The 27,993-nt window shown below is 41.1% G+C and overlaps 2 protein-coding genes across 2 annotated transcripts; one reads left to right on the top strand and one right to left on the bottom strand.

Moving 5' to 3' along the window:
* Nucleotides 1–28: 28 nt before the first annotated feature.
* On the top strand, nt 29–5,661 carry RPL9 (ribosomal protein L9). Its single transcript, XM_087738094.1, has 8 exons — nt 29–86; nt 515–561; nt 644–759; nt 1,653–1,748; nt 2,081–2,213; nt 3,833–3,913; nt 4,396–4,513; nt 5,546–5,661. Exons 2-7 carry the CDS (start codon nt 516–518, stop codon nt 4,500–4,502), a joined length of 579 nt encoding a protein of 192 aa, XP_087594220.1. The 5' UTR covers nt 29–86; nt 515; the 3' UTR covers nt 4,503–4,513; nt 5,546–5,661.
* A 3,770-nt stretch (nt 5,662–9,431) lies between these two features.
* KLB (klotho beta) lies at nt 9,432–27,386 on the bottom strand. The gene is made up of 4 exons (XM_087738090.1): nt 26,428–27,386; nt 17,517–18,024; nt 13,453–13,721; nt 9,432–11,821 (listed from the first exon to the last, which is right to left on the bottom strand). The coding sequence occupies exons 1-4, from the start codon at nt 27,163–27,165 to the stop codon at nt 10,562–10,564; spliced, it is 2,775 nt and encodes a 924-aa protein (XP_087594216.1). The 5' UTR covers nt 27,166–27,386; the 3' UTR covers nt 9,432–10,561.
* Nucleotides 27,387–27,993: the final 607 nt, after the last annotated feature.

Here is a 27,993-nt window from a genome sequence, read left to right as displayed (position 1 = left end):
CGGCGTGATGACGTCAAGGGTCCGGGAGCGGCTACAAGTACGTGATGACGTCAGACGCTGCCTCTTTCCCCTCTGCCTGCTGCGAGGTGAGGCGCGGGCCGGCGGCGGCATCCGGGGCCATCCGCCGCGGGCAGCCCCCCGAGCGCCCCGCCCGGCCGCGGGCGGCCTCCCGGCGCCCGGCCGCCGCGCCCCGTCCCAAGCCCTGCGGCGGGGAGGCCCCCGGGAGGCCGCCTTCCCCCTCTCCCCCTCCCCCGGCCGCTCTAGGCCGCGGCCGGGCCCCGCTGTGGAGTTGAGCGCTGAGGCCACCGCCTCTCGCCGCTCCTCCGGGGCCCGGGCGGGATGTGCCGGTGTTGGAAGGGGAGCCCGGCGCCGTGGCGGGGCGGAGGGGGTGGGGGCCTGGGGTCGGCGCTCGCTGGCGGCGCGTTCCGGGGTGCGTGCGGGGGAGGAGCGGAGAGGGCGCCGGCAAAGGGCCTTGCCCCGGGGTTCTGCAGCTGCTCTGGGTTGTCCTTCGCAGGATGAAGACCATTCTCAGCAACCAGACCGTTGACATCCCCGAGCAAGGTACGTCCGCCTGCGCCTTGCAAAGGCCTTCCGTGGTGCCCACCCCGCGGCCGGTTAACCTGCGTCTGCCTTTGATTTCCAGTCAGTGTTTCGCTGAAGGGCCGGACGGTCATTGTAAAGGGCCCCAGAGGGACCTTGCGAAGGGATTTTAACCACATCAATGTGGAGCTCTCCCTCCTGGGAAAGAAACACAAGAAGGTGAGTGCTGCAGAGGCCGTTTCTCTGCCCGGAGAGGGAGGGTAGCATTACAGTTAGCTTTACAACTTCTTGGGAGTGTAGGAGATGGAGCCACAGTTTTTAGCTGCAGGTAAGTTGCTTAATTTTTCGTGTGTTTCTGTTTTCTGAAAGAAGTTGGTCTCGTGGAACCTCGGGAGCTACTCGGGAACTGGAATTCTTGAAATACTGTGATGTGTTGGAGTGAATTTGTCGATTGGTTTTGTTTTGTCGTTGCAGTCAGATAGTTACTGGGAAGGGGATTGATCACTGTGTGCTGTGTTTTATAAACTGGCAAGTTTTAGCTAGATAAAACTAAATCTTTACATTTAATTTCCAGAATTGGTAAGTTACATCAGGAGAGCAGATGTTTTCTAAATAAATGCATAGTATTTTTGTATTGTCTTAAAGATGACAAAAAAAGGGAAGAGTGGCTGATTTCAGCTATTTTTTCACAAGCATCTAGCGTTGCATTAAAACTCTGGACCCGCACACAGTGTTTCATTAGAAAGTTGATAGATAATACCGGAGAGACTGACTTTGGAACAACCTGTTCAGTGTTTAGCATTTGACAAAACGTCTTTCAGCTTAAGATGTCGGAATATCTATCCCAGCTTCTTTGAAGATTTGTTAGTAATGAGATATGAAGGAAAAATTATGTCTTACAGGTCCAGGGGTTAGGACTTAAAAGACTTGAGCTAGGTGGGCCTTTAACTAATAGTCTTTCCAAGAAGCAAAATATCTTTGTGCTTTTCTTAGGAGGGCTTCTAAGTAGTTTACCTGAAATTCTCACTCTTAGTTTGTCACAAAAATGTTTCATTCCTAGTTTTGAAGTGTAGCTGAAAGCTTTGTTAATTCTATTTATTTTTTTAACACAGCTACGTGTGGACAAGTGGTGGGGTAACAGAAAGGAGCTGGCAACAGTTCGCACAATTTGCAGCCATGTACAGAACATGATAAAGGGTGTTACACTGGTGAGTTTCTGTTTTGAAATAGGATAACTTGTGTAATTTTTGTTACCGACATCAACAGACAGCCTTTTACTTTAGTGAGAGCTTTTCTAAGCATCCAAGATGTAGCTTGCTCTCTCTTTCTCTTTTCTTGCACGTGCTGTCAAACAAGTTCTGCAGGTGGAAGAAAGCATGAACAATAAACTCTGGATGTCTCCTGGGCTCAGTGACTTGCCCTTGTTAAGAAACTATTTTCAGTATGCTTTGGTTTTAGATATCTCCAGCAAATTTGATGCATCTGTTTTACCCTTTGGATGCATTCTGCTTTCAATATGTCCTGATGCCCTTTATCCTAGGGATTTCGTTACAAGATGAGGTCAGTGTACGCTCACTTCCCAATCAACGTAGTCATACAGGATAATGGCTCACTTGTGGAAATCCGAAACTTCTTGGGAGAGAAGTACATTCGCAGAGTGCGGATGAGGCCAGGTGAGCGTGTCTGCAGATGTACTTTGCTATTTCTAACCAGGGTTTCTAAAGTATTTTCTTTGGGCGCTGCCACTGATAGAGAAGCTGGCGAATGATTGTTGAAGCAGTGTTTGCCTGTCTGAATTTATGTAATCTTATGATACCTTTGCCATTGTTGAGATTTATTGTTAATAATGCTTTTGTAATTTATTTTTAGTAATGAGAGCTAGCTAATAACTCATTTATAGCTTGTTATTGTAATACGAGTTACAAGGAGCCCAGTGTTTACTTTCATCATTGTGAGATCTTGACAGTGTTGGTAAACTGCAGGGCCTTAATTTTAGTTTTGTGTTTACATCAACAAGTTTCACACCACACCGTATTTTTGGTCTTTGAAGTGGTGTTGTATTTGGAATTTCCCGATTGTCTAGGAGCATGTATGATAAACTTCAAAATTATCATCTTGCCTGTTCGTTTTACGTCTTGTGTACTTGGCGTTTTAGCAAAATGTCTGACAGAGTAGGCATTTGATGGAGCTTGTTAAACTTCCGAAAGGAGGAGACAAAACACGTCATAAACATTTCTTCACTGAAAGGGCAGTCAGGCACTGGAACAGGCTGCCCAGGGAAGTGGTTGAATCCCCATCCCTGGAGGTGTTTCAAAGACTGGTAGATGTGCTGCTTAGGGACATGGTTTAGTGGTGGAGTTGGCAGTGCTAGGTTAACAGTTGGACTTGAAGATCTTAAAGGTCTTTTCCAACCTAAACGATTCTATGATTCTGTAAACACAGTTACCTTAAGATTGTAGGGAAGACTTTCCATATCCATTTTTTTGATAGTTCCACTTCTGGTGAAGGTGTGGGTAGGGATATTTAGTGTGACTGATGGTGTTTTGGGGTGGCGTTAGATGAAAGCATCAGACTTGTCCAGAAACTCTGGTAGATACAGTGTGGAGTTACGGTGGATTTGACTTTGATTTACTGTGGGATATTAAGGGTGGGTTTGATTATTGTATTTGATTTTTTAAGTCAGCATTTACGTCAATGATAGTAAAGTGCTGGCTTAAAAGCTAACATCTATTGACTAAATAGATCAAACTATAAAAACTTACTTGTGTTATTCTCCTTGCAAATTAAAGTTTCCTGTTAGGCTCTTGAATGTCCTAGTGTTTACTCCTTGTGAGTATGCACAGTGTTGCTAGTATAAACATGGTGCTTGAGATGTCGGGGGCAGGGTTTTTTTAATGACTTTTGATTGGTGTGACTCCAGTTTTGTCTTAATGAACATAAGAATGTGGAAAATGGCACCACCTAGCTGACGAAGCCATGCTGGCAAAATCTCTGGCTTGTATGCGGTGTTGGCGATTAATGCTGCAACGTTAGTAACATGTAAATAGGAATATCACTTAGTTGCTTTCAATCCAGAGCATGACTTGCACTAATCTTTGAGTTCTGAAACTGTGTGAGGGAGAACAATCCAGGAAGGGATTTGGGGGAGACTTTTAAGAAAGTCATAGAAGCTAATTATTGCCTGGAATACTACCTTCTAGATGTGTAAATTGGGATGGGACATGGATACTGTTTCTTTAGTACACTTAATGTCTTCACTGATCGTGTAGAGCATGTGTTTTCCTTTCTGTAGGTGTTTCCTGTGCGGTATCTCAAGCCCAGAAGGATGAGCTGATCCTCGAAGGGAATGACATCGAATTGGTCTCCAATTCAGGTTTGTGAAAGTAGATGCATGGGAAGATAGAATGATACGGCCACTTTTATCTGAAGATGTCAACTTAGCAAACTGTCTTTTTTTCCTCAAACCCTGAGGTAAATGACAGCTCAGAATTTTTTTTTCCTCTAGTCACCATAACTGCTTTTCATAGTTTCTCACGCTTTTTCTAAACTTAGAGATGTTTTTACAAGTCCACAGAACCTTTTTTTTTGAGTCAGTATTGATGGCCTTTTTGACACCAAACTTTTCAGCTTTTCAGTGGTACGAGTGTGCAGTAATGAACTGTCACTGCCTTGAGTTGCCAAGAGGGGCTCAGCAAAATGCATTCTGCTTTCATTAGAACTGACAGGATTTCAAGTTGGTAATTCCTTTCTCCAGATGACAGTTTCGTTTGTTAGTTGAAACACTGGAGAGTAAACAAAGGCTACGAGTTGGCTCGGACCTCTTGCTTTGTGCTAATGGTCTTGCTTTGTCTGCAGCCGCCTTGATCCAGCAAGCCACTACCGTCAAGAACAAGGATATCAGGAAATTCTTGGATGGTATCTATGTCTCCGAGAAAGGAACAGTACAGCAGGCAGATGAGTAAACTCTTAATAGGTTGGTGTCATCTTAACGCAGATTGTACATCTTCCGTGTAGAGATGGTTACTCAGTCTGGGGACTTGGCAGGGTTTATCTACTTTAACAAGGCTGTGGTTAAGCAATGTCCCAACAGGGATGGAGTTGTGCTTGTAAAAGGCATCATAAGAGGTATCTTAAAACTTAAATTTTGCTAGGTCTCTTGACAGCAACTTCCCGTCTCTCATCAACTTGGTACTATGCTACTGTATGGAGAAATGCCTAACTCTAAAGTGCTGCATTCCACGCTGTGAATGCTAGTTACGGTGGTGGCTGAGAATTTAAAAGCAGCTGACCTAGCATGACAGACCAGTTTACAGCTGTTTACAGAGAAGACTTTCCTAGACTGATGTTCCTCCTGGCTGGACACCGACCACTAAGAAAAGTGGTCAGCGTGTAATTTATATATAAAGGTCGTCTGGGTAGTTTGTGTGTAAATGCTTATAAACACAGGTCAGTTCAACAAGGATGACTCTTTACCTTGTGCGTGTACATTTGTTACTGAAGTTGAATACAAGGATTTTGGGATAATTTAAGAATTTTAACTGCTAAAGGCATTTGATGCATTTCAGCTATGTGTGGTTCCACACATGGTACAGAACGCTCGTGCAGGATGAGACAGGCTGAGTTGCAGATAAAATAAATGTTGTGTGCCTTACGAACCTAAGTTGGAGATAGAGGATGGAGATGAAGTGAGTTTCATAAACTAAATTTTTTTTTATCACCAGCCAGGTGCCAGACGCTTGCAAGCTACTGAAAAAATTATTTTTAGTGCTGTTCCGAGTTCCTTGAGAGACAGAACAACTTGTTACCCGCTCGTTAAACAGTCGTGAGCTGTTGTTTGAAGGCATCTTTAAGTAATCTTGTCTGAATAAAATCAAGCAAATTCTTTGAGCTATTAATGTCTGTCTTGCGTTAAAACTATCAGGTAGATTAACTTGTCATATGTCTATAAACTTTCACATTTGCAGTGCTAAAACCTTTCTAAAAGCTCTTAACTTTTTATTTACAGTTGTCTGGATCCTGAAACAAACCACCACAAGACATTGTATCAGCAAGTACCAGCTTGAAGAATCTGATACAAAACCTGAACACCACGAGAGATTTAATAAAACAAAACATATTTCATATCTTGGCCTCTTTTTTTTTTTTTTAAGAACTAAATGGTGATTGTGTGAACCTGTTCAAAGTCTTTGGCTTTTGGAGAAGCAGATTGTCAGAGAGTGATGCAAGATAATGTTAGCACTGTGTACACGTTGCTTACCGGTCTCCGAGAAGATCCAGACTGAACGAAGTCTGATGGTTTGGAAACCTTGTGCTGGTGGAGCGTGGACCCAGTGTGTAAAGTCATGAAGCGCTGGTTTTAAGTCATAGCATTAAGAAATCGCAAAAGCACTGTACTCCCAGAAAGCAGACTACTGTTCTTTCACATCATTTCAGAACCTCAAAGTGGAAAAACTGATTTCTGTGTACAGTTCTCAAACGGAATTCAGACTTGCGGTGAGAGAATCTGAAGTAGATTATAAACAAAACTGGAATCAGCAGAACCAGATTTATAAGACCATTTAAACTAAATACAGAGATAGAGGAAGTAGTCTGACAATATGATGCTTTAGCTATATTGCTCAATTAAGAAAACCGAAGACTTGACCTCAGAGTTCAGGCAGAGCTTATTGCTGAGTTTCACCAAGAGCGGTTTGTGTCATCTGAGGACACAGTGCTTGCTTTTTCCTTGGTTACTGATCTTGCTGCGTAGCAACATCTAGCTGGGGTTTTGTGCTAGCTCTGTGCTATGGTAAAATCCACGTTGCCACTTGTTACATTCAATTCTGAAAAAAGATTCATAGACAGTACTGGGATAGTGCAGTAACATATTTGGCAACAAGTGGCTAAAGCTTAATATTGAGGAAAGCATCTGTGTGTGCCTGAGAAATTCAGAGAATTGCCCATTGCTTGCATGTTTCTACTGAGTTCAGCAGCGGTGTGCGGTACCAGTGTCTCTGAGCCTGGAAAAGCAGCGGTGCTAAACAGCAGGCGCGGAGTTTGTACCTGGCCTGCTTAACGTTTTTAGGGTGGTTTCTTGGGCTGTTTGAAGTGTGCAGCTAAAGGAGTCTTCCAAAATTCTCTGCTCCCACAAGGCCCACGGAATTCAAGAGGAGTTTCCCTGTAGTGTGCTTCAGTTTGATTCCCCGGTTGCTGTGAGCAATAAGCAGTCAGTGTCTGCGGGTGACGGACGGATGCACGCACCTCCAACAGCCGGGCTGTTTGCTGCGCTGGTAGAACATGTTACAGTGTGAAATGGGCCTGAATCCCCCGTCATTTTACTAGTACTTACCTTTTGAATTAATGAACTTTCTGTGACGTTGACCAATACTTGAGATATAATGGAGAAATGAACTGAGACTCAAGGTTGGGTCAAGTATTGGGGTTCAGCTGATTGCATGTATCCTTGAAGTAGCCCTTGCACAAAGCTGCCGTGTGTAAGTGGCCAAAATACCTTATCATTTATGTTCTCGTTTGCTTTATCATACCACATTATCGTTTACCTTGTGTTTGATGCTATCTTGTGTGTTCAGATGCAGTTGGAAGAGACAACGTGGTTCTATGCCTCCTCTCTTCAGAAGCACTGGTGCACGGATAAAGCGCGTCTGTCTGTTTGGGGGACCTTACAGCTGAGGTAGCTAGCTTCTAATGGGAACGGGTTGGGGGTTCCACCAGGTCTTGAAAATGGTACTAGCCACTGGAAAATAAAGTTGTAAAGTGGAGGAAGGCAGTAGGAATTTAACCGATGCCTCTTTTTGCCCTTCTTCCCATTTCTAGAGCAGCTTTTCTACCCCTCTGCAGAGGTGTGTGGTACCTGCCTGGGCAGAGATGATCTGAGCATGCAATTTGATGCCGTGACTGAAAAGGCTGGGCAATGTGAATTTTAAATGATGGTACAGTTCTCGGGAAAACTTGCTGGGCTTATTTTGAGATGACCAAAACCAGACCAAGGGAAACTTCTGGGTTTGGTCCCTGCGAAATTTAAATGAGATTAGCAGGTTCATTTATCCTTTCAGAGCATTATGCCTGGGTTGTTTAACGCAGCAATACCAATAAACTCCTCTCATCGTTTTATCCCACCCATGGCTTGCACTGGCACATGAGCAGAGCTCAGATGATAATACATATTTATTTCTATGAAAAAGTGCAATTTAGAACTACATTCATTACTCTCTCGAGTACATGAATAGTTAACTATTTCTTTCGATGTTCTCTGCTAGTAAAATTTTGTACGGCTGCCCCATTTTGGAGATGAAAACTAGTGATTGTACATTATTTTGACTTGTTTCCTGTGGGTCCAGTTACATTTGCTTAAAATGTAAACCTCTGATCTCTACTTCACCCAATCTATGAGAGATACAGGTATGTTGGTCGATAATGGAGTTAACTTGGATTTGTTCTTTCAGAAGTATCTTCAGAAGCTGGCCCAGCACATTTCATTCTTGGTGTTGTACTTAGTTGAAAGTTTGTAGGTTTTAATAACACTTTTATTTGTAAACCCTAACAACTGCAGTTTCATGCTCACCAACATTCATAACACGAATATACATCACAAGATGCTTTGGTCCAAAGAGGTTCATAGAAAAGTGCATATCAGTTCTCACAGCTTAGTGTCTCTTTTCAAGTCAAACTGTTCGAAAGGTTATTCCAAGGCACAGGATGGTCATAAAATTTTCTTTTTTTTTTTTTTTTTTAAATAGATGAATTTTACTTCTACATACAGAAGGTGGATAAAAGTAATTTCACCGGAAAGGATTGTCGTCGTAGCTCTTCTTCCTGTGCATAGGATTACTTCCCGTTTTCCGACGAAACGCTGGGTGTGTATGACTGGAGTGACTCACGTAGTGCTTTTCTACAGTTGTCTGATCTGCATCATCCTCTGTAGAATGCAACCAGCGATGGATCTCACTGAAAGCGGGCTTCTGCCCCCTTTTTAAAATGAAACACAGATGCGCTGGATGCTTTTTGCCTTAAAACGTTTTCTTCTTTTTCTTTTGTGAAAAACAATGATGGTTAAAAGCAACATAAGGGTAGAGAAAAGGCAGCAGGCAAAGAAAATTAACGGCTTCTTCTGAGAAATAAACAAGCAGAAGCTACACTGCTTTTCTTGGTTGGGGGGATCACAGGCTGAATAGTCAGCGGGAAAGCCGTTGTTGCTTATCAGGTTATTGTAAAATTTTATTGAAGGCTTTCCTTTTGAATCAGAAGTGAAGAACCCAAATCTGGGCTTAGATTTTTCTTCAGTCAGCTTAAATGCATAGTAGCCTTTAATCTTGACTTTATCAATGTAGTATGCTGTGAAGGGGGAAAAAAAAATGAGAAACAAGTGTTGTTAATAAAACCTTGCATGACCTGCAAACCTTCTGGTAATGAGTTCAGATTTCAAATGATTAATCTATCAATTTAAAAAGCGTAATTGCACCATAAAATATTTACACTTACTGCTTCTAACGATACTCAGCTCCCACTGTCTCAATTAAGTAGAAACAATGCATCAGCATCATTGTTTTAAAGAAAAAGTTAGAATTTGGGAATTTTCTGGACCTACTCTGTGAAAGCTGGATTTGAACAGGGTTAGAGCTGGGAGTTTGCTTTCCTGGGAAAAGCCCGATGCTGCTCTTTACTGAGCCCAGCTGCGATGACCCAAGGGGAGCAGCTGCTCCTCTGTGCCATGAGAGGCGCTTTCTGAAAATTCCCGCCTGGCTCCAAACTCAGCTGCTCAGCCCCGCAGCACGCATGGCTGTCTGCTGCACTGCGGCACCCCAGTGCTGGGTGAAGATACTTCAGCGAAATCAGAACTAGCAGTTCTTGGTGAGTAAACATAGCTCCAATTCACGTGTAAGCAGAGAGTAGAGTTGGGGATGTGACCCAGATTAAGCAAGAACGTTGTAAATTGGGGGGATCTTTCTGCGAGTACTATAAAGTATCATGCTATCTGAAAATTAAAATGGGAATACTATGATGAAGTGCCCTTTAAACAACTTTTTCCTTTAATAACTTATTTCCTTTAATAATTTAGTGTTCTTTTGTTCGCAATGGGAAATAAATCAGCAAACGCTCATTAGTCCTATAGTAATTGAGAAAGAGCGAAGCACTGGAGGGGGAATGCTCTGTTTCTTGTTCGTGTCTAAAAGTAATCTGAAGCCATGCTTAGCCGTGAGTAAGACCTGTCTCATTTTTTACGTAGCTAGCTCCTAAAGAGGAGAAACAGGGATACGTAGACTACGTCTCGGGACAGGTGCCTCAGAAGAGCTTTTAGATGCCCTGCGTCCTGATCAGGGAACTCGCTAGTGCTTGCCAATAGGGAATAGTGAGTGCAAGGAACTATTGTACGCCTCGTTTTGGCTGTATGGTTCAGGTACCCAGGCCTTTCTGGTGTCCTGTGGCTTGCTGCTTCCCTTCTAACGTTTGGTTGGAGGAAGAGGAATGGGAGGGGTGAGGTCCCTGCAGCATTTCTCATACAGTAAACTGTTGCTGAAGATCATTGCCTTGAACATTTTTGTCCTCTACCTCCATAATTGTTATTAATTTTTCTCTAAGGTGAAGAACTAGATTGCTGTAGGTGCACAGGAGAAAGCAAGTAGTGGAACAGGAACTAGAGTTTGACTCTCCCTTCAACAGCAGCTCCTTAAAAGATCTGGTGACCTGCCGTATTTATTCTGTATGTCCCTCCAGGTCTCCTTGGACTTGCCTGTGCTTTCCTGTTCAATGACTCTGGTTCAGCAGCAAGTAAGGAGGCTCCCGCCTTTCTTTCTAGAGTAGAAATTAGAGCTGTCTCTTGGGAGTTGTTGGTCTGACGTGCCATCTGCTAACTTCCGAATAACTACTCTGCTGTATATGCATGCCCAGATGGCTTCTCACATGGTTTAAACTGGAAGCAGCTGTGGCTGCGTTTCACATGAGGGCTTGATGCCCTTGCTTTGTGTTGTATCTGCCCTGAGCGTGCCTGCAGCATTGGGCCCCGCAGGAGGCTGATGGCCGGTTCCTACATCTCTGAGCTGCTTGCTCTGGCTGGGGCAAGTCTTAGGTGCTTGCTTAAGGAATGCCTGGGTCTGTGCCACGGAAATGGCTCTGGGGAACTAGAATCTATCATATACTCACCTTTTAAAACCTCTTGTACGTATTTTCCCAAGTAATAATTTCTAAGTTCATCATTGTCTAAGGACTGGTCATCTATGCCGTTTGCTGTGATGTAAATATCGATGTCACCGTAGTTTTTTTTAATCCACTTGAGAACTTTGCGCAGTCCCCAAGGCACCACTGCCAAACGAGAAGGGGAGCTCAGGCAGGTGATATCCTGCAGAAACTGGATGTCACGATCAAATTCATACTGGCTCCCATTCTGAGGTTCATGAATCACAAATCTGGTGGTGAAATGATTCAATGCATAAAAGTCAGCCGCACCTTTGATGAGCTGCTTTTCCTCGCTTGTGAAAGACGGCAACGAAGAGTATGAAAGGCCTTTTCTGTTTTTAAAGCCGATGTATTCCCTCATGGTAGCTGGATAGTCTCCAGTCTTAAATATGGGATCGGCAAACCAGCCTATTTCAAACTGAAGAAACCTGTTGGCAGCTTTTGAATGAGATTCAAAGTAGGGGTTGGCAGGCTCAGCCCAGTCCGAGTGCAGGGACAGGGACACTTTGCCATACTGAAAGGACCGGTACTGCTCATCGTATATTTTCCAGGCCATGGCATGTGCTATCAATAAATTGTGTGCTGCCCGGTATGTATCATTGCTGCTCCTGTTGTAGACATCGCTTAGCCGGTTAGGCTCGTTTATTGTAATCCAAAGTTTAACCAAATCACCAAGTTCCCGAAAACATAAAGCGGCATAGTCTTGAAAAGCGTAGGCAGTAGACTGGTTCAACCATCCTCCTGCCTGCAGCAAAGGACCCGGCAGGCCCAGGTAGGCATGAGTTGGATAATATAAGGTGACCATGGACTGAACACTGAGTTTCAGTACTTCACTAATCACGCATCTGTAATACCTGAGAACCTGCCTGTTGACCACAGACAAATCTCCATTGGGTAAAATTAGCGACCAGTCAAGTGCAAATCTGTAATGGGTGACTTTCATTTTTTCCAGGAGGTCAAGTTGCTTTTTAATACTGACAAAATCCGTGCACTGTGCTGGTCGGGTTTTTAGCTTCACCCCTTTAACTTTGTGCAGGAGCCCGTCTCCCGTGACATTCCAGAGGTACAGGCTGGAATCACAGAACTGAGGTGAGGAAGCCACGGATTCTGCCTGTGAAAATAAAAATGATATGTCACAACAGGGTTTAATTAAACCAATGCCTGCTCGTAGTCCGCATTTCTGCCTGTGTTTGGCTGTAGGATTAGTGCTGGATGTCAGAAGGTCCCGCTTAGATGCTCCGAGGGGAAGAGGATAAACAACTCACCTGTATGGGCTTTGTCTGTGCTAGTGGTCGTCTTACCCGTTCGGTTCCTTCATCTGCAGAAAACACTATAATTGCACTCTGCTTTCTATTCAGCTACACACTGACATTTGCCCTGCCACCAGCCTACACGACATATCTTTTCGCACAGATACATCTCCTGGATTGAGTTCACTTTCGGGTCATGCAAATAGCGGTTCTCAGGCAGCCGGCAGGAGAGCGGGGTGGTAAGAACGAGCACCGGGGAGTATACGAGGCAGGCACGGATTATTTTGGCACTGCTGCTGAGATCAGCCTTGTGAAACTGTGACATAGTGTTCCCTGGTGTTACTGGTAGTCCTTCTGCCTATGCAAACATCTGACACAAACAGCTTGTGGCGTTTAATATTAGTTCTACCTTGACTGCCATCTACTAGTTAGCAAGGTTAGCACAGGAAGTATCCTGTGTAGCACAGGATATTTTTTTACTATTCCAATTTTTTAAAACATTTTTTGTAGGATTTGTAATTCAATATAGTGAAGTTCAAAATATTTATATTAAATCTGATTTTTTAAAGAAAATGCACTTTTCCATGCTGTACATTTCCTCAGAATGATTAACAAAGTATATAGAAGCTTTACTTTTTTTTTCCCCCCTGTGGTTGTAGGTTTAATAGGTTAAATTATGGAGTTTTGCTGTTGTTTTTGGAGGCTGATGTTGGTCATTAGACTATCTTTCTGTATGCAAGGACAAAAAGAGTATCCCAACACTGGTCATACATATGGTTAGCTTATCTGCCACATTTAAAGTAGAAATAGATACTGTAGGAACCAGTTTGGAAAAAAGGTGGTATGATCTGTTTCCAAATGCGAGCTCAGATGATAAAGGCCATATGTGCTGATGTTGGTTATTTTTGCCTGTGGTATAAGTCTTTTTAAAGAATGGCTTGTTACCCACTTGTCTAAGTGGTGCTTAGAGCCAGGCTCAACCCAGGAATTTGTTTCTGCCTTGTTCAGTAGCTTTAGGCAAGACCTCGAGCCTGCGGGTAGCTCTGCTGCCACCAGGGTAACCACCTTGTCCCTGCCCTCTGTCAGCCTCTCCGTCACGCTGTCGTAGGCATCCCTATGCCCATACTGCGAACCGGATTGAGAAACTCCCCTGGTTGAAAAATAACCCAGGAACAATCAGTCGGAGTGAACTTCTTGGTCTGAAATTTCCTGATCTGATCTGCCACGTGGAGATGCAAGCAGAGGGAAGGCGAGGGAGGGCTCCTGCAGAGGGGTCTGCTGCTGCAGGAGCGCCCGGCACTCTGTGACAAGCTCACCCAAAAACCTGTAAAGTACATAAAATTGAACCTATGCAATTATGGCTAGGCTTAACTTCTGCTTGCCGTGTGCATTGAGACTCCTGAATGAAAGGTGTCTTACACAGTCATTTATTCACAAAGTAAAGCTGCTGATCGCTCTGCAGCCAGTGGTCTTCCCAAAATTTTATGCTTACCTTGAGAACAGATTCGGTGATACCCCAGGAGAAGTCACAGGAGAACTGAGCTTGCAAGCTTGGGGTAGACTCCCTTGGGAAGAAGCCATTTTCTCGTATGATTTTTTTATAATAAAGTGCAGATGACTTGGGAATCCTTTCCTTTTTTTCACTTTTGAAATCCACATAAAATAAGCCGCGCCTGATGTTGGAAGCATGTTGCCATTCAAAGCCATCAAGGAGTGACCAGGCTGTGTAACCAAACACATCTATGTTGTCGTATTTAATAGCTGCGTAAGAGAAAGTAACATCCGTGAGTCTTACGTTTAGGACTCTTAACATATATAAGGGATATTTATGAGAAAGATCTATTCACTTTGAAAATCTTGAGGGTTTTCTCAGCACTCATAGGGTTATTGGCCCATTGTAATTCCTTGCAAAACTGTGACAGACATTATGTATCTTAATCATTATTCATTAAAAAAATACGTACATCGCTAGTTCCTTAACAAATTAAATTACTGTAGGATGCTTTAGTTTTGCTCTGAGCAAACACAAAATATTATGCCACATCCAGATTTTAAGTTGCATTGGATGATTTGCAAGTAATATATACCAATAAAATTAGAGAATCATGACTAAAAATTAAGGGTGCAACAGTTGATCTAGTTTGTGACTTTGTATTTGTCATGAAACTAAAACTCTCTACCTTTATTTGAAAGACCTCAGCAAGCTCTAACATTTAGGAATGTCAATTGATCTTCTAAATTGAAAAATTAAATGTGTTGGTATGGGACATGTAACGACTTTAGAAGAAGCTGGGCTGATCAACCCAGAGACTGAAGTGCTTGATTTTATTCACAGAATGGGTGCAGTACATGCATATTTCTTCAGTCAATCTTAACGTCCCTCCACCTTGCAAAGGAGTATACATATAATCTTTTACATATATGAGAAAGATGACAAAATGACTGCTTTCTCGGATGTGGAACCCGGTTCACCAGGGAGGGCAGCAGAACTTGCAAAGCAGCTTCTCGCTGGACACCAACTAACAACAAGGTTTGTTACCCCCCTACAGTGTGTGCCAGCTGTCCGCCTGGAAGAAAAAGTCCAAGCTCCATGCTCAGTCACGTTAGCTGCGTGTCGCCAGCTTTGAGCTAGGAAATAATGTAGGATAACTCCTCACATTAACTTTATAAGGGCTGGAATATCAAGGGCAAAGCAGCGACCAAGTGGGGTTACTGAGGATTTTGACACAGACAGACGGACAGCCATATTTTACCTGTAGTCCACTGAGAGTAAGCCTAGGAATAAAGATGAAGTGTTCTGATTTAAAGCGCTATTCTCAACTAACGTTGCTTTGCCTTATTTTCTCAGGACATTTCACTTTGCATAATTTTGTATTTCCACTGAACTACTTTGCCTTAGTCACACCATGCTGCAACTTCAGCAGGAGGCAGTTTTGCACAGCGCTTGCATTCATGCAGCGGAGTAACCCAGCAGTACTGTCTTACTCAAGCATGGTATTTTACTAGCTGCTGGATGAAGAAATCAGAAAGCCCAACAGCTTGCAATGTAAGTGTATGAGAAGCTGATAGACAAGGCCAGAATACTGGTAAGGAGATGAGGGAATGTAATGAAGCAATACAATGGCATGTATTTTCAAGAAAAGCAGCTTCTTAATATTAGGGGAACCATGGGCGAAAGTACAAAAACGTCTGAAAATATCAGTTGCAAAATGCAGAGCTGGAGAATGATGTAGAGGATAAAGAGAGAGGCCAGAAGGGCCTTGCAAGTAAAGATGAGTACTTACTTCATGTCTGCAATGAGGAAGGTTGAACAAATGGAAGCAGATGTATAGGGACAACGTAAGTGACAACTGAGAAAAAAATATTTTTTTCTAGAAGCATACTGAATGGATGGGGCTAAGTTTGATTGTCAGAGCAAAACCTGCTGCGGTACTCAGGATGGTGCATGCCTAGATGAGGGTTTTGGGCTGTTTAAATGGGTAGGGAAAAAGCACTAGTTTATCTATATTTTGTGGTAAGAAGAATTAATAGGTGGGTGATAGGTAGAGATCCTGTGCAGTAATATATATAGATATATCTCACCGCATGAGAGTATGTTTGTAGCGCTGTCTGCAGTGACAGTGAAAGGAGAGGGCAGAAACAGAAGTCAGGATCCCCAGGGAACGTTAGAGTGGGGATGAGAAAATCCTCCTAAAAACCAAGGGGGTGGCTGGGGGCAGGAACAAGGGGCTGAAGGTAGGAGAGGCTGAGAGTTAATTAAGCTCCCTGTGTCACCAGAGGCAACATCCACAGAAGCAGATCTCAAGGCATTTCTGTGTCTGCTATAGGTGAGGCTTCGGAGTCCTTCTGCAGAAGTAATAGTTTCAGTACTGACAGGCGTACGCATGCCACTAAGAAGCTGTAGTTTCAATTGCATCCTTGTGTCATAATCGGGGGCAGTTCATTGCAATGGTGATGTTATACATCACGTATTTTCGTGACTCACAGTACCGTAAGATACCGACATACATTACAAAGTTTACAGCACTCTCCTTGAACACACACACACACAGAGTATAGCTCCTCATAGCTTGTTACCTGTTAGCTTAACAGCCACCATCCCATTACAATTGGTCCGTTATAAATGATGTTTTGAGGTTAAAATTACCTAATTGATCTTGCTGCAAATAGCAAATTTATACCTGACTTCTCTGTAAGTAACAATATGAAAATATGTTCCAAAAATTATTCCTGATCAGACAAATTAAAGTTTGCTTCACAAAAAATATATGAGTTAAGAGATAATCCTGTATTTTGAAGCAGAGGTCGAAGTATCTGCATACATAAAAACGTAGATGGCAATTCTTGAGAAGCAGTTACTGGTTGAACATTGACCAAGTATTTCAGAAGTGTGAATCCATGGATGGTTATTACAGCCAGCTCTGCTGTAGAGGATTCAAAAAAAAGAAGACACTATGGATTTTCTTATGTATGTGTCCAGAAATCTACCTGTTCCACACCTCCAAATCCAGGCCTGCATCTAGATTTTCCTGCTGTGTCAAGGCAGTATTTAAAATATCATAAGCCAAATACTGGAATGTAACTTCCTCAAAATCTGGAAAAGGCAGGACATATTGCATCGTTGCGCTATGTGAAGTTTACAGTTTGAACCAACTTTAAATATATCTGGATAATCTTCATTAAGAGCTTAATTATGTTTGTTGGCGATACAGTACTTCCTGACTTGGTGTCAGAGTAAATGATTACTCGTGTTTTCCCTTTTCTGAGGATAGGAAAGATTTTTGCAAAGGGATGCGAGCCACCTCATCATTGCAGTATGGCATCAGCAGCGGGGCAGCCTGCTGGGAGGATGGCTCTCGGGACCAGCAGCTCTCCCTCTCCCCCTGCCAAACCTACAAACCAGCTGAGGGGGAAAAGAAATACTGCTTTTTGCAGAGGCTTTAGATACTAACAGTGTTTATATTTCATACAAAATTAAATCTTTTCCCTTCAGAGAGCACCCCTGTATGCTGGCTTTATGAAGGGAAAATACCAAGATTAAAAGTGTGCTTTTAAAACGTATTATCACTGTTGGGCATGTAATAATCCTGAAGAATGATCGCCCTTCTCCTGCTGATTTCCTTTGTGCACTTTACACTGGAGTAGGACCCCAGCGTGGCAATGACAGTCTGTAGTCACTATCTTGTTTTCCTGCTGTCAAAGTACATACCTGCACAAAGGTTTTACAGTTGGGCTACCAGCAGTGAAAAGTGGTATCTAATAGGTTTGTTTTTATTAATTTCTGTCTCAATTTTGCACTTACTAAGTTTTAAAATCCAGTTAGGATGTTGGACTTTACCTTTCTGGGACAGGGACTATGGTTTTTTTCTGTGTTTGTACAACACTAGCACCAGGAGATCCTGATCCATGACTTGTACTTGTGCAGTATAAAATAATTAATAATTAACTTAGTTGCCATTATCTCTTTTAAAAAAAACTATTAAATCATTACAGAGCTAAATAGCAAATTAACTTCAAAAGATATCCGAAAATGCAACAACTAACTTGTGTACAAACCTTGTAAAACCTTATTAATGAAGTTTTTCATCATGTAGATGGCTGTGGTGTCATCTGTTTTCACATGGCTGTCAGTGAACCAGCCATTCTCTGCAATCAAGATTCGAGGACTGTTGTATTCCCGTTTAATCCAGTTCAGTACTTCCCTCAAATTAAGTGACAAATTTTGTCCCATTTTTGGTAGAGTGTTTGGAGGTTTAAAGTTATTAGGACCAAAGGAAAATGCAAAGAAGTCAGCTGTTCCCTTTATGTAGTTTTTCTCATCCTCAGTAAAGTGTGGCAAAAACGAGAATTCATTTTTCAGTTCTTCTGGATAATCTCCATCCCCATGGATGGGTTTAGCGAACCACCCAAGTACTCTCTCCATAGACTGCTGACATTTAGAAATGTCCAAAGCATCTTCCGATTTGTTAGGTTCAATCCAGTGGGATCCCAATACTATGGAGATCATCCCCTTCTGATATGGTTGAAAGCGTTTTTTGTAGTTATGCCAAACTTTTGCATGAGCCTGATGAGAGAAAAATAGGATTAAATTGTAACTCTCTAATAAATCTCCACGTGCATTGGCAGCTAGACAGGCAGGTAGCTGCATCTGATTCACTGCAGACTTCTATAGAAATATTAACAAACAGTTAAGGCATGCTAATTGCCCTGCACAGTCGTAATGGGCAATGAGTATTACACTGCAAGGTACCTCAAGATGATGGTAATGCTCAGTATCTCATGTGCACTGTTCCTATGATACATTAGGGCTGTGGCTTTTTGCCTTTTAGCATGGGTCTAAATTTCATGAGAGGTCTCAGCAGGGATGTGAATAGCTGTTACATGGACACATTGGGACTAAACAGCTGTTGATGGTGGGATTTGAACTCTGTGATCTAGACAGTCCCATCTAGGTCTTTCTTTGTCAAGCAGTGATTGCTGATACCATTAAAATTTTAAACTATCCTTATAATTGTTCCATAAATTCTGCATCTCAAATGATGTTTCCTTTGTCAGTGTTGGCTCTGTGCTATTAACTGCTCTGTGCTACAGGGGTTACCTGGATTTACTCTGATCAAACCACATCCACGCCATCCCTCTTCTTGGGTTACACTTCCATTTGTTTTACTTTTGCCTAATCATATGACTAAGTAAGTGTTCAACTTCTGATATTTGCACAATCCCTAAATGTAAAAACTTGGAGAAGGGACCCAGCTGCAAAGTTTGAACCGAAATGTCAAGTTTCACAGTTCTGTGTGAGAATTTTGACTCAGGATTTTAGTTTGTTTCTTCTTTGAAGCTGCTATTATAATAATTTTTCTGACAGGACGTGCAACAGCACAGAATGAAGCTTATTCATTTTAAGTAGAGAGCAACAACACTTTGGTTTTAAAAGGAAATTTAGCAGCAGTATCTCATAAGATCTGTTGGGTATGACATGTTTTAGTACTCATAAACAGCCAAATATCAACTGCCCTAGGACAGACAGAAGTTTTGCTATTCTTGTTAGTGACAATGAGAGCATACCTTGTACCACATCTTAATTCCATTTTTCTGATTATCATCATGTTTTAGAAAGCTTAACATTGTCACAGACCAGAATTACCTTCAAATGTCATGTCATTAATTACTTAAATAAGAGAATACAGCAGTCAAAATTTACACGAAAAAAAGGAATACATGGGAGTCTGAGGAACCACTAGCACTGTCAGAATCCCATGGGAAAAGGGGAGAGCTAGGGTGTCAGCGCAGGGTGACTCCTCTGGATTGCAGCGTGAATCACGCCAGAGGATCTGACACAGGGGAGGGGAGCTTACCTCTCCCACCTGAGGAGTTGTCAAGTAACTCAGGGTTTACCTTATTCCTGAAGTGTGGATTTATACTCTTAAGCTGGAAAGAAAATAACTGTTTGCACCCAGAAAAAACATTGAGAAGCATTGTGAAACACTTAGAGTGCCGAGTTAGACCGACAACATTACCCAGTCAAACAGCATTGCTTATCTTTGACAATAACTTCGGTTAATTTATCTAGGAACACACAGCCTTGACAGTTAAAAAAAAAAACAAAAGACCTGATGTCAGGTAGATATTTGGTTAAGCTGGGAAGTACTGAAGAATTACAGTTTGTGAAATTTTGTGTATCAGTTGTTTATGGTTTCTAAGGTCATGCTTGTAACATTTGTTCAAGGTCTGTCTTTGAAAATACTGATAAAGTAACATTAACCTTTGAAATGTTGGTTCTGTAGCTGAAAAGAGAAATCAGCAAAATTGTTCTCATGAGGCAAATTGCAAGATACAGTTAAAATATTATAAAACGCATTTCTTACCAGTCTCATCAGAAAATTTAAGTGTCCAGTGCCATCTCCTCAGTTACCCTCACTGTCCTCTCCCGAAGGCCCCTCCAGCCCAGGATGGCTGCTGGGGCCAGGCTTGCTTAGTTCTCTGCCTCTAATGATTTCTCACCTGGTTAGTATATTTTTTTTTCCCTGACACGGGCTACTAACACCACTGTTTAATCAAAGGTATATGGTTGCGTTGGCTCAACAAGAAAAACCCTGAAGTCAGCTGTATTATGCACAGTGCCAAGTATCACGACGATAGCACCAGGTAAATCTCAGCAATCACACATTTCTGGGTGAAGTGGACAAAGATGGATTTGCCAAAAATCAACTAATTAGAATGTATTATTGACAGGTAAAAGACAATTAGCAACAACTCACTGTAGTCATACGCACCTTCAAGAGGCTGATTAGAAGAAAGTAAAGTTACTACTAAATGTATTGTCTACAGTACAGAATATAGCCACTGGTATAATTCTACAGGAGCAGACCTCAAGTACAAGTAAGTACATTTAATATGAGTCAAGATAGGATCCCCATACAGAAATTCATGTGTGTTGCTGATGTCTCTTAATTCTAAAGGTTAACTCTATTGAAGAAAAATTGTCACTCTGTCTATAGTAAGGGTTTTTACAGACCAAAGAGACAGTAGACAATAGAGACAATAGCATTTGCTTGCCTATAATTCTGTTTTGAGTTGTTAATTATCTGTAAAGCAGCTTAACATTCTCAGATGGAAGGTGTTCAGTAAGTGCAAACTATTGTTGATGGAACCAACTGATTAATATCATTTGTTTTGTAAGACCACATATGAAACAAACATCAATTTAAAAGCTGTATCATACATCAGATTGACTATTTTGAGTAAATCTTGACTAATCTTTTTTCAGTTAGAGTTTAATCCCTAATCTTTCACTTTCCTTGTTAGATCAAGGACAAATGTCAAGGCTAAGTACACAGTGAAAGCAGGATCAATATTGTGTATTTACTCTAGATACATATGACACATTAATTTCAGCGTATTTTCCTGATATTAATATAGAAATTATTCTATAGACTGGAAAGTCACGGACAGTGCTAAGTCGCTATTAACCCTGTAAAAAGGCTTGATAAGATAAGTCAATTTAATAAAATCACGACAACAGTATTGTTCTCCTCTCTTCTTGAAACAAGCTCATACTCCTTCAAACTCTGATCCTGCAATTTATCATGTACATATGCAAACAGCTTACTATTGAAAGACCAATACTTTCAAATTCTTAAGATATGTTAAAGTCAAGCAATTTTCCTTGAATGTCTCAGCAATGAGCACACAAAACAATGTCAGGCGTATATGGAATTATTTTAGTGTGCTGGAGAGCAATAGGAAAACTAGAATTTGAAAAGTGCTAATAAATGATTCTGGATTTGTGTTTAATTGTTTCTTAAACCATGAAGAGCTAGAATACAGAGTCTGATGATGATGGTGTTAAACATCACTTTAGAAGAAGGGCAGGTGTGTGTGGCTTATTTGGAGAGTGTATTTCAGCTCAAGGCCCTTTTGGTCTGTGGTAAAGATGCCACATAGTCAGTATAGCTAAAGCCTTTATTTTGCAAACTGACTCTGAAGCTCAATCCTTGTGAGGGGAAAAAGGGCTCTTGAGATGTAGGCAACCAAATTTCTAAGAGGGTAGTTTGAAGGACTAGGGCTTTACTATCAAATTTGTTGTATGCTAACCATCTTGCATTTGGATTGTGTTTTTGCTGATGATTTCCAAGAAGCTTAAGAAAGCTAACCTGAAAATAACAAATCATGCAAAAAAAATGTGAATCAATCCTGAATGTTACATCATCACTGATGGCTACTACTGTTTGTTTGAAAAATCTTCCAAAGACATTTACAAGCATAGACAATTCTGCTGTCCACCCTAGAGCTGTACTTCATGGAGACAGATTTCCCTCCTCCTGTAAGAAATATGGGCACTGGTGTAGCTTCATCTTTCTAGATCCTGAGGAAAGAAGGCCCCTTTGGAGGAAGGGAAGAAAGTGTCTGGTTGGACATAGAGATAAGAACTATCCCCGTTCATTCAGTAGAAATTTGTTTTTAAGGAGAATGAATTATGGGACTTCTCTGGGACATGCTCATCCAAGGATCCCAAAGGCAGCAGTGTCCAAGCCACAAAGAGATCCTGGCATAGTGAGAGCTATCGAAGAGCTGGGAGTAATGCAGCTGGGTATGAACCTGATCTGTGATGGATCTATATGGAGACACCATGTTTGAAAGGGAATTTATTGCCTTTTCCCAGTATGTGATATGAAGGTGTGTCCATGAAGAAAAATTTTAGGGAGATCTTATTCTGACAGTTTTCTCCTGGGCTTTTCTGCCAGATGGAAAGGAGCGTGAATGATCTTTAACAGGAAAAAAAAAAAAATCCCCTTTCTGCCTGTTACGTAGCAAAGGCAGAACTGCCTGGAGGGCACTGATACAGAGGACGAAAAGAAGACAGCTTGGTCTGCAGTTTGTGATCTTTACAAACGTCAATCTAAGTATAAAAGAACATAACTAGATCCAGAGAAAATGGTAATAATATATCAGGTATATATCTCATTTAGCTCCAGCCACAATGATTCATCTGCTTTATATTTTCTTGCTTCTCGTCAGATTTATTTACTGTTAAATCAAAGAAACCAATATAATTTTTCTGTGTGCGATTTTTTTCTTCTCTGCCTCAGTATGACAGCTGCCTCAGGAGCAAGCTCATAGGTTTTGTACCTTCTTTGATGTGTCTTTCAATGTCGCATGGCAAGTTACATGTTATCATTAATTGTTTTCCAACGCTGCTTTTGTGAAGTACAGTCTCCTTTAATGAAGAAAGGAGATAGATACACTTTTGACGGCCACTCTCCATGTGGTATAAGATTCCACACGCTCCTCATGTTAGTGGTAATGACCATACAATTGAATACAGATTTATCTAAGTAAGTGAAGCCCTTAGCAATTTATAATTGATAAGCATCAAACTTCAAATTTCCTATTCATTTCCTTTAAAATTATCAGTAGCAATTATTACCCTCTGTGTATGAAAAGCATACATAGTAACATGCAAATACGTTTTTTAAATTGAAATTTTGAGTTCTTCTGTGGATTATTTTCCCCATGTGGCTCTCCTAAGCACCCTGCTTAGCAGCCTTTGCTGCCGCATTCACTAGCCCTCTTTATGGGTCTTGAATAGCATATAGAAGGCAGGACTGCCTCTTAAGTAGATGTATCTGGGGCATTCCCTTCAAAGGATGCAAGGCACAGAAGGAAAGCACATGTGTTAGGTGATACAGCATCTGCAATGCCTTGTGCTAGCCAACGCCATAGGGCTCTGGGCCTTGATGAGGACAGACCAATCCTACTTTTGTAGGATTAAAGCCTTAATAAGATAATTATCTACCTACCTACTTACCTGAAGTCATTCACGGAAGCAGCTAATTTTTTAATCAGTTCTAAAATGCATGGACTTTTTCCTTATGCCAGTCAATTAGTTGAGTTTTAAGATACTGGATTTCTTTAGTCTACTAAAATTGATAGTTTAAAAGAAATTCTTTTGGCCCTCTTCTAGAGACGCAAAAATCTCCAGCAACTTTCAAATTGTTCTTACAATAAAATAATCCAAAGTCCAAAAAAGCAGAGGTTTATGGTTTGTTATATTGGTTTTGTGATCCTGTGAAACTTAGCTTCAGTTTAGAGTTGATATATCACATAACAGCACTCCTTTATATAAATGGTAATTAGTTCTCACAACACCACAACTGCAACAGTGCACTGGTAAATGAAACTAAAAGTAGCGCTCATGAGAAAGCCCCATTTAGTTTATCCAAAGGTCCTACAAAAAGGCTTGAGAATGATTATTCAGCAATTTGCTATGTAACAGAGTGGTGGCCAGATTAGTTAACAGATTAAAGCTGTTTTTCCTGCTAAGCATATTTCATGGGTGGACCTGGTAGTGTACGTAAGGTGGCACGGAGAATATTGTCTTTCAACAGCCCTGACATGCACAAGCATGTGGCTCTTCCTAAAGCCACTGACATAAATGGGAATCTTTTCAACAGCTTTATCAGGCTTTGCCTCACACTGCCAAAACCTGACATTTTTGTTGCTCTTTTATTTTTGGGAGGACATTTTTGATTTGCAGCGGTAAATTAGAAGGTAGCCATAATACAATGTCTGAGAAACAGATTTGCATATACCAGTCCTGAAATAAAAAGCCATGGGAAATCTCTTTAAAGAGAGATTCTTATAACATTCCCTGTGTCCCAAAGGGGAGACATTTCACAACACATGAGTCCTGATTGTGCATCGACACATTATATTAATATGGTATTGTCAACAATACTAAACAAACTGAACATTTAGATACAGACAAAAATCTTTTAGAAAGATTCTGGCTAGTTGGCTTGAAATGTATAATACCACCTATGACTTCTGTGGAGTGACTGGCTTTAATTATATTTTATTAAGAAAAACAATTTTATATATATATTTATATATATATATATATATATATATAAGAAGAGTTGGATTATGTCGACTGGTACCTCAAGAGCTTCCATTCCACCTCCAACCCCAAACATCAAACTCCAATTCCTCAGATACGTTACTACAAATTTGAGATTCTTCATGAAGTCCTAAAATCTTCAGAAATTTTACAGTGCCACAGGAGACAACTGCTAATACATGACGTAATGTTCATGGGGCTGTAAGAAAGATACAACACGAAAATAATTGCTGACCAAGATTAATGAAATACTAGTTAAGGGATTGTGTGTTGCTGAAAGTCTCATTAACTCTTTCATTGAAGTGATTTATTTTATACTCAGATTCACAGACTTTAAAACTAGAACCAACTATCAGATCAAGTCTGAGTTAAATCCTATTGGCCAAGGAACTTAGGTCTGTAATTTGTCTATCAGACCCAGCTGTGCTTGGCTTCCTGGAACACCCAACTGATTCTTCAGCAGAGGCATTGCTCTCTATGTGCTGTTTGCTGCTCGTGCGGATTTTACAGAGTGGGAAAATGCAGATACTGCCTAGTTGGTACCCCAGTTTTGATTGTGCCACTCAGAAATGAAGACAAGAAATGCTATAAACTTACATTGTATCTTTTACATGTATTATATCAAGTATATTTTATATAGCACTTGAAAATAAAAAGAATGATTGAGCATCAGTTCTCTTTGAGATGGTTCACAAATCTGTATAGTTAAATCACTCTTGTACCAAGTCTGAAATCAGCTAGTGACTTAGGATGCTCAATGACTTTTCTATATGTAAAACTTCTATTGACTGCAGCGTGAATTTTCTGAAAAAGGAGGTTCTGCAGGTTCAAGCCCAGAAGCAAATACAAGAAATAGAAATGGTCAGTTGCAGAATATTTTTAACTACTCTGGCAATTAATTTTTTCCCACATGCATACTTCTTTCTGTAGGCCAAATACATTCAGACCTATTTGTTAATTACATTTATAATGTATGGTAGGTAGTAGAAAAATTCTCTTTGTGACAGCTAGGAATAGTTTGACCAGGGGGGATTATACTAGCTGCTCTATCAAACAGAGACAGGATAGTGACCTGCTCTGTAAAGTACTTTGAGCACTACAGATGAAAAAAATGCTGTATTGATATTGTTAATTCTTATCTTAAACTGCTGTTATTCAAAATTGTTTTAAATTATAGCAAGAGAAAATAAGAATATAAGCTCCTATGCATAGGAACTAGCTGTAGAATGAAATTAATAATCTATCAGAGGAGATGCTGTAAACTCTGTAATGCTGTTGAGAATACCATGACTGTCCGCACTTTCTCCTTGTCCTTAGTCCACTTCAGATTTCTCTTTTTGTCCTTCCCAAAGAAAGAATACCATGAACTGAGGACCCAGTACTGCAGCTGTTGAAGCTATTGATCATGGGATCAAGCATTTGGGATGTGTAATTCTGTAGAAGACGGCTGCTAAATAAAATAAGACTGACATAAAAATTAAAATTCTGAGAACATCATGGAAATAATGTAATTTTGAAACTCCAAATACTGAAGGGGACATTTGTTTTCTTCCAAACCCAAGAACTGCTGACCTTCCTAGTTCAGTGATAAACATTTTGCAACATGATCTTACTAAGCTAGAACTTTATGTGTATATACTGTATTTATATACACATTCTCTCTTGTTAGTAGAATTGATCCAATATGCAAATGCAAATAAATTTCATTTTCAACTAATAGAATGGCCATTTCAGTGTAGCCAAATGAATGGTCATATCAGTGTGTTTAACTAAGTGACAAGAATAAAGAAGGAAAATCATGCTCTTTAATAGCCAGATTTTGTACACAAAACCTAGTAAAGTAATAAACAAGCACTTTAAAACAAACAATTACTGAGTCAGCTGTTGTGACGGCAACAACAATAAAATCAACATGAGGATTAAAAAAAAGACTGTCTTAGCTAAGGGTTATTTCTTGGTGTTTTCACATTCCCTGATTTTTTTTTAAGCATTGACTACATGATTGATTCCTCCCATCATTTCCCATGGCAGTGCAAGATCAGTTTGTAAAATCTTACTATACTTTACCTTGATCAAATTGTGTCCTACGGAGTAGACGGTTGTTATTTTCCCTCTCTCTCCAGGAGCATGAATACCTGTGCCATACCCATGCCAAGCAACTAGATACGGATTGTGGATTGTAATCCAGTACTTAACACGATCCCCAAAGGTCTGGAAGCAAAAGGTGGCATAGTCATTGAAGATATCAATTACTGATTCATTTTTCCATCCCCCATATTTTTCTTGCAGCATCAAGGGCAGGTCCCAGTGATACAGCGTAACCACGGGGTCAATATTTCTGTTGAGTAGAGAGTCAATAAGGGTGTTATAATACTGGAGTCCTTTTTCATTGGGAGCTGCTGCCACTCCAGTAGGAAAAAGCCTTGACCATGAAATTGAAAACTGGTAAAAAGTAACTCCCAAAAAATCCAGAGCAGACAAATCTTTGTCCAACAAGGTGTAACTGTCACTGGAGGCATCTGTGCTGTCAGCATCCCTCAACTCCGAGTGGATGAAGTGGTCCCAGATGGAGGAGCCTTTCCCGTCCTTCCTCCAGCTGCCTTCCACCTGGAAAGCCCCTGTCCCTACACCCCAGAGAAACTCTTTGGGGAACGTATCATACAAAAACATCTGTGTTTCACTCACGGGGCTGAAGTGGGGGTCCTTTTTCCACACAGATCTTCCCTCTCCAGCAAGCCCAGTAACTAGCCTTATGAAAACTAATGTCCAAAAAGCAACAAATCTCTCCAGTCGTCGGCCACGCATTATGCTGGTTTAGAGCGCCAGTGTGAAAAGTCAGATTTCTTGCACTGACACTGAAAAAAAAATCCATTCATTCGCTGGAGACCCCACCGTGCAGACTGTCTTCATTTGCCACGAACTGCTGGAGTGTCTTATCAAAGCTTCACTAAAAGCTTGTGATCGTAAAAGCCCTGTCAATGATTAGCCTGAACTGTGAGACCTAAAACGGGTCAGAGAACGACGTAATTTTTAGGGAGGTGGCCTCTGTATGACCACTGAGACACCTGGCTGGCCTCTTACTGCAGGAAAATAGGTTGCCTGAACAATATAAATGCTAGTAACTAATTTATCATTATTTAAAGCTCGGTCATTTGGGTGGGAGAATACAGGTCACAGAGGGTGCTAAGAAGCTATAACATCCTTTATTCCTCATGCAGCTGTATTTTGAGGAAACGTGGCAGAAATATAATTCAGACTACATAGTCTCCAATTAAAAGGTGATTTATCTTGTGTGTGTAATTGGATGTGTGGAAGGGCAGTGTGTCATTCCTCAGTCCTGCCCTGCTCAAATGTCCTACTTCTGCTGAAAAATTCTCCCTGGATTCATGGGGAATTTTGTTGTGGACAAGAGATACATGCACATCCCACAATTATACAAAAACGCAAAGCAAGTCAATAGTTCTTTCAAACACACGCAACTGTGTTTCTACCCTGTATAAAAGTCTGCTGGACAGCTCTACGTACAGCAGCAGTACGAAATTAATGGGGGTTTGTTCCAGTCCTTAAGCAATTTCCCTGGATTTCTTCAGATAAACACAATTAGCAAATATAATTAGCCCCAAAAGATGCTAT

Source organism: Nipponia nippon, unplaced genomic scaffold (genome assembly GCF_047370975.1).
Source record: "Nipponia nippon isolate SJK-2023a ecotype South Korea unplaced genomic scaffold, ASM4737097v1 scaffold_6, whole genome shotgun sequence".
Classification (NCBI taxonomy): Eukaryota; Metazoa; Chordata; class Aves; order Pelecaniformes; family Threskiornithidae; genus Nipponia; species Nipponia nippon.
This window is presented reverse-complemented; position numbering and strand designations above follow the sequence as displayed.